The sequence below is a fragment of the Bombina bombina genome, chromosome 7 (assembly GCF_027579735.1).
Source record: "Bombina bombina isolate aBomBom1 chromosome 7, aBomBom1.pri, whole genome shotgun sequence".
NCBI classification, from domain to species: Eukaryota; Metazoa; Chordata; class Amphibia; order Anura; family Bombinatoridae; genus Bombina; species Bombina bombina.
In genome coordinates, this window is record NC_069505.1 from 307,604,327 (window position 1) to 307,617,950 (window position 13,624).

The 13,624-nt window shown below is 41.5% G+C and overlaps 1 protein-coding gene across 1 annotated transcript in view; it reads right to left on the reverse strand.

Annotated features, from left to right (window-relative positions):
- Positions 1-1,900: 1,900 nt before the first annotated feature.
- The window catches only part of TMEM43 (transmembrane protein 43), a 71,505-nt gene continuing 59,781 nt past the window's right edge, over positions 1,901-13,624 (reverse strand). Inside the window, exons 9-12 of the mRNA XM_053720922.1 lie at positions 4,607-4,681; positions 3,172-3,273; positions 2,866-2,983; positions 1,901-2,728 (exon numbers count right to left, since the gene is read on the reverse strand). Coding sequence (XP_053576897.1) covers positions 2,526-2,728; positions 2,866-2,983; positions 3,172-3,273; positions 4,607-4,681 — 498 coding nt within the window. The 3' untranslated portion in view covers positions 1,901-2,525. The remainder of the gene's footprint in view (positions 2,729-2,865; positions 2,984-3,171; positions 3,274-4,606; positions 4,682-13,624) is intronic.

The following is a 13,624-nucleotide window of genomic DNA, read 5'->3' on the forward strand; positions in this document are numbered from 1 at the left end:
GCTGTACTATTTGTGCTAGCAATCATCTTACTAAACAAAAAATTCTATGCGGTGACATCTGAGGACTGTCCGTTCTCCTATGGTCCCTAAACAGAAGCTGAATATGAATATGGGCATTCTTACACAATTCAGAAATGTCAACACACAGCTTCTGTTTAGGGACCATAGGAGAACGGACAGTCCTCAGATGCCACTGCATAGAACTTTTGTTTATGCAGAAATCCTGTATGGGTTTGGTAAATGTTTTTAGCGATAAATAAAATAAAGATATAAAAGAAAGTAAATGTTGACTAATAAGGATTTTGTAGGTTGACAGCCACCATCTTCTGTAAACGATATACTGATCAGTAATATGATTGCTAGCACAAATAGTACAGCGATAACCAGTGGGGAAAACAAGACGGAGAAGAAACAATACTGATACTAATTACTGTAATGTTGAAAGAACATCACAAAATATGTAGCCATCACAAGAGCTTATGAGAAATACTAAACAAGATCTTGTTAGTAGCAGATAAACTCATCTGCATAGTTAGATTGTAAGGCGCAAGTTTAAAGGGACAGTCCACTTGAAAAATGGGCAAATCCTGATGCAGTGGCTGTCTTTCTCACTCCTGCAGAACTTTACTCTTGCGAGGCTCAGTCTGAAAACGGAGGGGGACAGCTGGCAGGCAAGCAACCAATTAGAAGGGGGAACAGGGTGCTTGGCACGGGGCCCAGTGAGTGAGATTCCCTATTCCCCTGCACAGTTGAACAGTCAGGGAGGGGATTGTAATTGACATGAATTAGCAGCTACAGCATGGGGGCTGGCTATAAGGACACTAGCTAGGGAGCGAGGAAAAACTCCTTGCTTTGTAGCTAGTGTGTCCTACGAACGTATTCTTATGTAGTGACACTTTATCATCAATTTTAGAAGCTTTAGCAGAAAAATTGCTAAAACATGTCAATTACAAACTTTATTTTTTTTTATTCTTTATTTGAATACCCCATATTTTTTTGAGTGCATAATGTCCCTTTAAACCAAATATCTAAGGTTTTCACTAATGGTCTATATTTCTAGACGTTATTTAAAGGGACATAATACTCATATGTTAAATCACTTGAAAGTGATGCAGCAGAACTGTAAAACGTTGATAGGAAAATATCACCTGAACATCCCTATGTAAAAAAGGAAGATATTTTACCTCACAATTTCCTCAGCTCACCAGAGTAAGTGCTGTGTAAAAAGTTATCCTTCAGTTACTGCACAGCTGCAGATAAAAAAATAAAAAAAGAGAAAAAGGAAGAAATGAAAAGCAGCCAATCAGCAATGCTAAGGTCATGAACTCTTTTAACTGTGATCTCGTGAGATTTCACTTAACACTCATGAGATTTCTTATTAAACTTCCTTAAAATGAATAGGGAAATAACATGAGGGTGCATGAGGTCACTCCATTGCAAGTCCCGGGACAGGCATACTGATTTGATACTTAAAGTCCCTTTACAAAGGGGTATGAAAACTTAGGACATTTTGAGTTAAGATATCTTTCTTTTTTACCTAGAGAAGTTTAGGTGATATTTTCTAGCCAGCTTTTTACAGCTATGCTGCATCACTTTCAAGTGTTTCAACATTTAGGTATCATGTCCTTTTAAGGGACATTCAAATGCAAAACACACATGTTCTAGTTTGCTGACAATTTGTATTACAAACCTATAAGGAATTCTGAAGAAGCAGATATATAAAAAAAAAGCTGCAAATTAAATGACAATTTTACATTGCCTGGTTCTATTTATATGCTGGCGGGAATTTCATTTAAATTTAATGTCCCTTAAAATCTAATTTTGTGAGTTTGTATTTTTCATTCTGTGCATTAAATTGGATTGGATATAAGCCAAGAGGTTCTATAAAGACAACACAGGCTCACAACATTTATTTTTAATAGAATAACAAAAGTGTAACAAAATATGATTTCCTTACAAAGCCATTATATTCCTGTTCCCTGTAGCTCACTACAAGCTATAAAAGGACCATGTCTGCTAAGCGCATGATAGGATGAATTAAGTGTAATATGTCCTGGTCACAGACGATGCGCTGCTCTGCAGATAGGTGTGTTTATGATGTGCAGCACATTAGCAGGAGCTATACACGCTAGTTATCTGATTATACAGTAAATACATCACAGGAACAGTTTATGTAAATAAACCTGGGTCTGTGATTCTATAAAAACATAAATTCACTGAGTGAAATACAGATAAAGTGTGACGCGATCATGGCTAATTCAGTAACATTTCGCTGGAACGTGCTGCCACTCTGGCATAAGGGAAGAAGAAACAATTTGTACACAGCATATATCTGGTATTAAATACTCAGATTTACTGCCTTCACCTTAAGCAGTTATTGCTGGCACCACACTCTTACAGAAACTAACTTCCCGTAGCATTTCCCACTGTGCTGAAAGCTAAACTTGCTGAGTGATGTGCACGTGGTGCTGGTGAATACATCATGTCTGCCACCGGTGACACAACTGCAGTGAGAAGCCGAATTTCTATTGGTATTTCTTGGCTGGGATTTGCGTGCGCGCCAGCACAATGATGCCAACTGCCACAGACGCCAGCACCACAGAAAACAAGGGTCGATAAAAAAGCCACCCCACAGAGACTGTCAGCAGAGAGAAGGAAGTGGCAACGCACACAGCGAACATCTTCAGGCCGAGGTTAACCAGGTCACGCACGATGGGAAACCAGTCAACTGTAAGGAGAGAAGTGGTGATAAAACATTCATTAATCACCGAGTGCAAAAGTGCCAGGAACAATCCAACAGTGTACTCCAGTTATGTCAGTGGAACTTACAGAATGGACACCTCTGCTCACATCAAACCTACTCACCTAATGTGTACAATATCCTGGTCATGAGGTTGATGCCAACAAACATAAGCAGCCACCCTGCGGCACGCAGTGCCCACGTCTTCATGTTATTGCTCTGTTGTTCTCGATGAAACATTTCCTAAAGAAACAGGAGACCTCAGTCAGGTCACCTCCTGAGCTCAGCAGCTTCTAACAAGGAACGTCTAATACTGGCTGTAGCACACAGGGTAAACCTATGACAACTGACAATACAACTACATACTGCAGGAGGATGTAGGTTTATGAGACCTCAGAACATTTGCAGCTGTGCACACTTTGCTACTGTACCTCTGCTGTGTGACTCCCCATGTGCAGTATCCCCAGCATGTCCCCAGACTTGGTTTTATAGGGAACTAGTTGCCCGCCTCTCTGCTGACCGATTACGCTCACCTGAAAGAGAATATAACATCTAACTAGTCACTGGTTCTGCAACATGCCAGGAGTACATGTGCACACACTGAACAGTGACCTTACAGACATTTTATTAAAAGAAATTCAGCGTGCAGCCTTGCTGCTGAGCCTCATAACACATGCTGGGATCAGACACACTTCTATATACAAGTACATATTATGTCACACACACTGCTACGCACACACGTATAATGTCTCTCACACACACTGCTATGTACACACGTATAATGTCTCTCACACAGACTGCTACGTACACGTGTATTATGTCACACACACTGCTATGTACACATATCTATTATGTTGCACACACACTGATATGCACACATACGTATTATGTCACACATACATATACTACTACTTACACACGTGTATTTTGACTTACACACACACTGCTACGTACACACACCTATTATGAGGCAAATATACTGCTATGTACACATACGTATTATGTCACCCGCACACTACTATGCACACATACGTATTATGTCACACACTGCTATGCACACATACGTATTATGTCGCACACATAGGTATGTCACACACACTGCTAGTCACACACACTGCTATTCACACATACGTATTATGTCACACACACACTGCTATGCACACGTATTATTTCACGCACACTAATATGCACACATACGTACTATGTCCCACTGCAATGCACACATACGTATTATGTCACACACACTGCTATGCAGACATACGTATTATGTCACACACACTGCTATGCAGACATACGTATTATGTCACACACACAGAGCTATGCACACATGTATTATGTCACACACACTACTATGCACACATGTATTATGTCACACACACTACTATGCACACATATGTATTATGTCACACACACTACTATGCACACACATACGTATTATGTCACACACACTGCTATGCACACACATACGTATTATGTCACACACACTGCTATGCACACACATACGTATTATGTCACACACACACTGCTATACATACATACGTATTATGTCACACACACACTGCTATACATACATACGTATTATGTCACACACACTGCTATGCACACACATACGTATTATGTCACACACACTGCTATACACACATACGTATTATGTCACACACACACTGCTATGCACACATACATATCATGTCACACACACTGCTCCATATACATACGTATTATGTCTCACACACACTACCACGTTCACATACATATTATGTAAAACACATTGCTGACCTCAGCCCTGCTACAGAATATCACACCAGAAATAAATGGCACTCCGCTTAGTGCTGGATATAATAGCATTAAAGGGAAAATGTGACTTACTATATCCACTGTTCCAGATGGGGAGCCTCCAAGCGCCACACCCGCGTACCAGAAAGAAATACGTAGATCTCCAACCTGTTAAAGGAAAAAATAGGAACCTTATTGTACACATTGGTCAGTAGAAACATGACAACCCTGCAGCTAAATATGGTAATCACTTAAGTTCTGCATTAAGCCCATCTCTTCATCTCTGTAAGCATACTGCAAGTACTGTATACTCTAATTTCATGGATTGAGAATACTGAACTGTGAGCAACAATTACACTAAGTCACTGTAAGCAAATGAAAAAAATGACATTTTGAGTTGGTGTTTTTGATTAGCAATGGTCTTATTTAGCCTAATATCATTGTATTACGTGCAAATCATATGTAAATATTAGCAAACAGATAAAAATGGTGACAATCTCACATACTATATCCTTTTCTTTCCAATGGCATGGAGAATCCACAATTCCATTCATTACCGTTGGGAATTCAACTCCTGGCCACCAGGAGGAGGCAAAGACACCCCAGCAAAGCTTAAGTATCCCGCCCACTTCCCATAATCCCCCAGTCATTCTTTGCCTCAGTAACGTGGAGGAGGTGAAGATGGATGCTCTGAAGAAAATTAAGTCTTTTTATGGGTAATCACCCTTTCAAGACAGGACTGGGGTTAATGATGTGTCCATGTAATCCTCTTGAGTAAGAGTATTAATAGCTGTTAGCAGCTGGAGGTCACAGAGTAGTATCTGTCATTTCTCCAGCACCCCCATCAGGTAACCAGTGTTACACTTACACGGTTTTACTTTCTACCCAGGTCCCTGTCAGATGTTGGATGAAGCTGGCTAAACCTGAAGGTACTGTGTCTAATCCACAGCAGAAGACCCTGGAGGGCAAGTCCTTGTCTTTATTTATTATATTTGGAGGGCTCATCAAGGGACTGCTCAGAAGAGAGGTGACCGGGTGGCATCTTATTCCCTGAGAGGGGGTCTGAGACTTTTTAGTTATATCCTTCTTAAGGGATATCATAAGGAATTGAGCAGGATTTTTGGGCTATGACTTGCCCTAACTATCAGGATCTCTCCAGTGCTCTCCTACTGACATCAGAGCTCCTGTTTATACTGTGGGATTCTGAGGAGGTCTTTTTTTAAAACAATTCACATCTCTTTGGAAGAATTAGTCCCTTTACACTGAGCCTCTGAGGGAATCACTACTACTACCTTTTAGTCTCGCCGCTCTAGTTAAATTGTGGGCTATATTTCAGAGGGTGTTTTTTAAATTCTTTGACGTTCAGGTTCTGAAGGGGTATTGACCTTTTATTGTTGAACCGGAACGAGTAAGGCAATTGCAGCATTTAATCCTAGTATCCACAGAGCCTTACGTTGATCAGTTGTGGCAGACAGAGTTATTACTCTGTCGGCTTTACAATGGAATTGTATCACCTCAGGGCCACGTTTATATGGGCCTGTTTCGGTGCCTTTTATGTGTTTTGGGCTAACGGTTCTAAACCTCATTCTCCCTTATGTTATGGGGACATTAGGAAATGCTCTTTCGCATCAGTAATTTCCAGTAGTGACGGGGCTAACACTTTTTGTTCCCACCAAGGACCGGCTTTTGGTGCGCTTGTTAAATCTGTAGGAGGAGATAGGTGGAGCCGAGAGAACGGCAATAACAATCCTACTGTCGTTGTTTTCTCTCCGTTTTAAAGTGTGGACTGCACGTACACTTTCCCAGGAGAGTATATGTCTTTTTTGGGCATGTACTTTTAGTTTGTACTTTTACTTAGTACATAGTATATATTTATTTATTATTTAGCTTGCAAGGAGATGGAGCTTTTGTATATGGGAAACGAGACTGCCTTTATGTTTAAGGTAATTCCTAAGATGATTTATGTGTGGCTTTATACACATGCTTTATTTTTAATACGGTTACAGTTTTAGCTAGTAGTGATCCTGGTGTTTGCTGCCACCTAGTGGAGGTTAATTGTAAGGTGCTGTCCTTTATATATGCAATATTTTCTTAGTGATCTTAGAGCACTAGATTTGTTTCATGTTACCTTCATTAATGTAATCTCTCTCATGTTGAGGTGATTTCTAGTATTCTAGGTGACATTATAGATGGTCTATGACATTGTGTCCTAGGTGACATTTAGTTACTTTTATGTTACCTTATTCTATGTATATGGACCTTACAATATAATCTCTCTGTGACATATTGTATTACCCCTATGCAACATACTGTATATCTATTAGTGATATTGGGACAACCAATATGTTTATTATGTTTTATTATGTACTTATTTTTAGGTATATGGGCACTACGATATATCTCCCTCATATTGAGGTGATTTTTACTTCTGTCTGATATTGTGTCTTTTATTATGTCTCATATATATATATATATATATATCTTAGTGTTCATGGGACTGCATATTTTTTATTTCTCATGTTCCCCGGTTTTATGTATATGGAGATATCTCTCATACTGAAGTGATCTCTTCTAATCTCTGCGACAGGACAATAATGTTTATTTTCATGTTTCGCTATTTTTTGTATAGGGACACAATATTATACTCTCTGTTATTGAGGTGATTTCCATTCATATTTGTGACATTTATTGTCCTTGATATCATATACATATTTCCTGGTTATCTCGGACTCTAATATGTATACCTTTTTGTTGCCCTTCTTATGTAGAGGGAATCAATATTTCCTTCTTAATATAAGGAGAGTCCACTGCATCATTCCTTACTGTTGGGAAATACTGAACCTGGCCACTAGGAGGCAAAGACACCCCCGCCAAAGGCTTAAATACCTTTCCCACTTCCCGCATCCCCCAGTCATTCTTTGCCTTTCGTCACAGGAGGATGGCAGAGAAGTGTCAGAAGATTTTGAAGTAGTTCCTTAGGAAGGGTATCTGCCTTTCGATATGGGACTGGAGTCTTGTCAGCCTCTCAGTGAGAGCATTGACGAAAGTTAGTCTGGAGATGCAGGAGAGTCTTTCTGCAAACGCATCCAGACTGCTCCTAAGCAATCAGTGTTGACAAGTTTCACATGCCTGCTTATTTTCTCACTTAAGTTCATGTCAGGAGCGATGCTACAAGACTGTCACACTTGAGAGGCTGTGTTTTCTGTTCCACAGCATGGATTCTGGTAAGATTGTTTCAATTTTTACATATGTTGAAAATGCTAGAAGACAGGGTCACAGTATGGCTCCTTTTATCTTAATAGAATCATGGGTTTATATCTCCTAAGGGGGATTATTGAACATGGGGATTAATCAAATGTGATGCTTTGATTTTATGCTGCTTTATGTGTGAAATTTATTGGGCTCATAGGCTGTTTGTTATGTGGCTGGAATGCACAGGTTTTTACTTTCACTTTGAGTGCTGCGCAACTTGTAGCTTGGTGCGCTTTTTCTCATAGCAGGGGGCAGTCCTGCCTTGCGCACTATGTGACCAGGAGTGGTCTCGCTTTCTTTTCCTCTTTCCTGACCGAGCTGGCTGTCGGAGAAGACGCTATTTCTCTGTATTGTCTGGGCCTAGGAGGTGGTGAGTGCCCCAGCCATTGGGAGAATAAAGGTGCCGTTTTTGAGAAACAAAGATGGTTTTCTGTTTAGCGCTGTCATTAGCTTAAGCTATGGAGGATTCTGATATATTAGAGGGTACTCCCTCTATTCCAAATAGTAATACCTGTTTATATTGTGAGGAGGCTTTGGTATGCCCGCCCTCTCAATTATGTTCGACATGCCTTGACAATGTTATTCGGTCAAAGAAGGTTAACCCTTTTAGTACTACTAAGCCGTCCATCTCTGAGGACTCGCCGTCCCGTGAGGTGCATACCCTACATCATCTACACACGCAGCTTCCCGTAGCACGCTTGATCCTCCATCTGGAGGGGGCCTTTTAAGACCAGATTTTAACCGCGCAGTTAAAAACAGCGGTGTCTGAGGCCCTCAGTGGTTTACCTCGCCTTACTAAACGCTAGCGAAAGGTTAAACATAGCTCTCCTGCCCCGGGGTCATCGTGTAATTTAATTGGATTTAACTGCTCTATCTAAGTTATCCGAGGATGAGTTGCACTCTGAGGCTTCGGGGATGGAGTCTGCTACCTCTAAGCCTCCTGCTGCGGAGGAACCAGCCTTTTAGATTTAAGATTGAACACTTACGTTTTCTTCTAAAGGAAGTCCTGTCTACATTAGAGGTTCCAGAGGCCAAGCTGCCTGATGAACCTTTGATTCCTAAATTATACAGAGTTACGAGGACAGGGTAGTGCCTTTAACTTTTCCTGTGCCTGTAAAGATGGCGAACATTATTAAGAACGAATGGGACAGAATTGGATTTTCCTTTTCCCCTTCGTCTTCCTATAAAAAATGATTTCCGGGGGCGTGTCCGAATCACGTACTTGATAGGACGTATCTACTGTAGGCTCTAGAAGAATCCTCTTCAATCCACCGATTTTAGAGAACCTAACAGCTAAAATACACATATATCTCAACGATTTATGGTTGCCAAACAAACAGTGGCTATATTTCTATCTTCGACAGCTGTTTCCATGACCCAAGAGCCACAGTTCGGAAGACTAAGACCTAAGGCGGTGGCCTATTTATAGGTAGCGACTCCCCCCCGGCTCCTCCGGGTTACCAGTGCTGGCAGCAGGTTTCTGCCTTACTGTTCTTTAAAACATCGCTAAGCAGAATAAATAATTTACAGCCAACAATCTTGTAAGGGTTCGGGTCCTTAAGTTGCCGCACATGAGATTGCTTTCAAGATGGCGACCGCATGGGAGATGAGCCTGGAGCAGGAGCTAGATCAGCGCTTTGCTAAATTGGAGAATCTACTTCTCAGAATCTATCATCGATCACTCCCATTAGACCGTACTCAGAGCACCCTACCAACGATAAACAACATAACTATGGAAGAACCAACACGGATCCCTATAGCACACCCAAACAAAGATGGCGACTGGAGAGAAATTACGGCAGAGAGTGCACCTCAGCACGCAGAAAATCTTCCGATACAGCTGAAGAAGAGGGAACTTCCCACAACAGTACAAGCCGACAGGCATATTCCTAGCAGCAAGGAGGCAGCCCTGAATGGCATCAATTTGCAGCCCGCGCAGAAGGGCCCTGGCGCGGCTACAAGAATAGAATATACTCTTCGGCTTTCCAGTAGGAGCATTCTTATCCCTCCAGATGCCAGTAAGTTGGCTCTGATCGGCTCGGACACACAGATAGACTCTGTCATTGACATTAAAGAGATAATGCTGGCGCCAAAAACTTTCATTGTAAAAGCGCTGGTGGCATTTGGTGACACTGGGACATATATAAATACCAAGCCTAATCAAAAATGTCACGCAATGGGTAATATACACCAGCTAATAGCCTGTGGGAATACTACCTTTGAACTTGAGACTGGGGAGATTGTATATGAGAAATCATGTCCCCCTTTGCACTTAAAGGAAAAGGCTGTGTATGGGAAAGACTGCATTATTCTATGGCCACGCAAACTGAGTAATCACAAAGGGATGCTGCCCAGATTGCAAGTAGACTCAGGGGGCTGACAAAAAGCAAAAAGAGCTATAATAAAATTGTCTGTGTATCTCCCTGTTCATTGGAACTCACGTTAAAGGGCCACTAAACCCAAAAATTTTCTTTCATGATTCAGATAGAGAATAGAAATTTAAACAACATTACAATTTACTTCCATTATTTATTTTGCTTCATTTTTTTAAATATCCTCAGTTGAAGAAAAAGCAATGCACATGGTGAGCCAATCACACGATGCTTCTATGTGCAGCAAACCAATCAGCAGCTAGTGAGCATATCTAGATATGCTTTTCATCAAAGAATATCAAGAGAATAAAACAAATTAGATAATATAAGTAAATTAGAAAGATGTTTAAAATAGCATTCTCTTTCTAAATCATAAAAGAAAAAATGTGGGTGGCATGTCCCTTTAATGTTCCTAAGAAATTCTTTGTTGTTTTGAAATGTTGTGTTATGTTTATATAAGTATATTATAAGCTCCCCAAAATGTTTTTACGTTGTATGTACTTCTAGCAAAACGGTGGTTGCCAACATACCATTGGTAGTCCAGCAAAAAACCTATTCCCATAGTATACCCTGCAAGTAGAGACCTAATTTATAGTAGATGCTAACTTTTCAGGCACTAATATAATATCTAGGAGCACAAGATTGATATTTGTGTGACTGACGGTGAAGTGACTGTGGACACTTATTCACACTTTGCACCTTACAAACGGCAATCTAATGCACGGCACTTGTTTTGGATTGTAGTTGCCTATATAATGTAAAGGAATGCCCTGCTTCATAATAGCTTATACACAACCCCATGCCTTATACAGCCCACGGTCTCTGGGAGTATTAATCCCAAACTATCATTACCACCCGCATGGGTTGTCGCTGGCCTTTACTCTGTGACCTTTGGCCGGGGTTATAGAGAGGGCAATAGAGTTAACGTCTGGATTAACCACCCTTAGAGGATGTAAAGTATTGTTATGCCCCCACATCTCCTAGGTAGTGCATTGAATGATGCTGGCCCGATAGTATTTCCAAAAACACATTATATGTCAGGGAAAGGAATATCCATGTACACTCCATTTTTACTTACTAACAAGCTCTCTTGCCATGTACTAACATTACTCGTGCGGGACGCAATCTGTTTATATTTATGAGATGGCTCTTGACGGCTCAGACCTGGTCTAGCTCTGTTTCTGTTTATTTCACAATGTTTTGTATCTAGTTTAAACAATCCCATTTTCTTTTGGAAACATATTCCTTAAACTTGTTACATGGGACAAAAATGAGGACTGCTTCAGCAATATACTGTGCTTGTACATGCACCAACATCTGTCATATATTGGTTTTCCTCTTTTGTACTTGTTATTCATGTATGCATATTTCCTCAATAAAAAAAAATATTAAAAAAAAAAAAAAATGATTTCCGGTCCCCGGACTCTCAATTGGAGTTGTGGGGTTCTGTCCCTAAGGTGGATAGAGCTATCTCCACTCTTGCCAAACGCACTACTATCCCACTTGAGATAGCTCGTCATTCAGAGAGCCGATGGATAAAAAGGATGGAAACTCTTCTAAGAAAGAAGTTTAAATATATGGAATATTTGTTTCAACCGGCAGCGGCTGTTGCCACGGTTGCTGGAGAAGCTACCTACTCGTGCGACTCCTTATCAGAATTAATCGAGGTGGAGGGTCCCCTTGGCGTTATTCAGGAAAGAATTAAGGCCTTGAGAATTTCTAATTCTTTTCTCTGTGATGCAAACATGCAGATTATTTGCCTAAATGCTAATGTTTTTGCGTTCAGGCTCGTCGGGCGCTCTGGCTGAAGTCCTGGTCTGCGGATATTACTTCTTTCCCTCCCCTTTAAGGGAAAGTTTTTTATTTGGTCCAGGCCTGGACTCCATTATCGCTATGGTTACAGGGGGCAAGGGTGCCTTCCCTACCGCAAGATAAAAAGAAATAAGTCTAAGGACAAGTTTCTAATTTTAATTCTGATAAAGCCCAAGCAAACCAAGAATACTTGGAAGCCGGCTCAGTCCAGGAATAAGTCCAAGCAGAGCAAGAAGCCCGCTGAGACTAAATCGGCATGAAGGATGGGCCCCCCCGATCCAGCTCTGGATCATGTAGGGAGCAGACTGTTGCTCTTTTCAGACGCTTGGTTCAGGGACGTGCAGGATCCATGGGTCCTGGTGGTCATAGCTCAGGGCTCTTTTTGCTGTTGCCAGAACCCGGGGTATAGCAAAAGCTCCCTACTTGGACAATATTCTGGTACAAGCACCATCTTTTCGTCTGGCAGAGGACCATTTGGAATCTCTTCTCTCTCTTCTTTGATCTCATGGATAGAAGATAAACCTAGAAAAAAAAGAGTTCTCTTATCCCAAGTACCAGGGTGGAATTCCTGGGTACTATAATAAACTCTATATCCATGAGGATATTTCTAACAGACGAGAGACATTGCAAGCTAGCTTCGGCATGTCTTGCCCTCCGGACCTCCTTAAGGCCCTCTGTGGCTCAGTGTATAGAGGTGGTTGATCTCATGGTGTCCAGCACGGACATCATTCCCTTTGCCAGGTTCCATCTCAGACCGTTGCAGCTGTGCATGCTGAGGCAGTAGAACGGCGATCATTCGGATCTGTCTCAACAGATTTCTCTGGACAACCAGTCGAGAGAATCGCTCTCTTGGTGGCTCTGTCCCGAGGGACATCCTTCTTAAGTCCATCTTGGGAGATTGTGACTACGGACGGAAGCCTATCAGGATGGGGAGCTGTTTGGGGTGCCAAGAAACTCAGGAGGAATGCTCCCTTTCGATCAACATACATTCTGGAACGTTGGGCAATCTTCAATGCTCTGAAGGCTTGGGCCCTTCTGGGTTCGTCCCAGTTTATCAGATTCCCAATCAGACAATATACCTCGGTGGCTTACATCAACCATCAGGGTGGAACGAGAAGCTCCCTAGCAATGAGGGAAGTATATCGGATTCTGGATTGGGTGGAGGCCCACAGCTGTTCGCCGTCAGCGATCCACATTCCGGGTGTGTATCATATGTTTATTTCGTTCAGGTTTATTTCCTGTTCCTTAACTGTTTTATGCTGACATTTGATGTCATTTTAAGCATCTTGTCAATTTTGCTCAACCTATTTTTAGGTCTGTGTGGCCTTTGACTTGATACAAATGGTGCTTCTCCGTATCCTCTCTTCTCTCTGCTTTTCTCTTCCTTCACGTCCTCGACAAGCCCTTCATTGGCACAGTGCTTAGAAGTTAATGGTATCATTTGTATCTGCATGGACTTTATTCCTTTTGTCCTCTTCCATTCAAGACCTTTCATACTATGTATGATCAGTCTTTGGAACTGCATTTATTCAGACCCGTATAAGCTCATCGTCCTCGACAGCCACACGTGAGATTTCTCCTGGTGGTTCTGTCAGGTTCTTCCATTCCTAAGCACTAATCATCGTGGAAGATGGCGTTTTCTGATTCCAGCCTCTCAGGCTGGGGATGTTTGGGG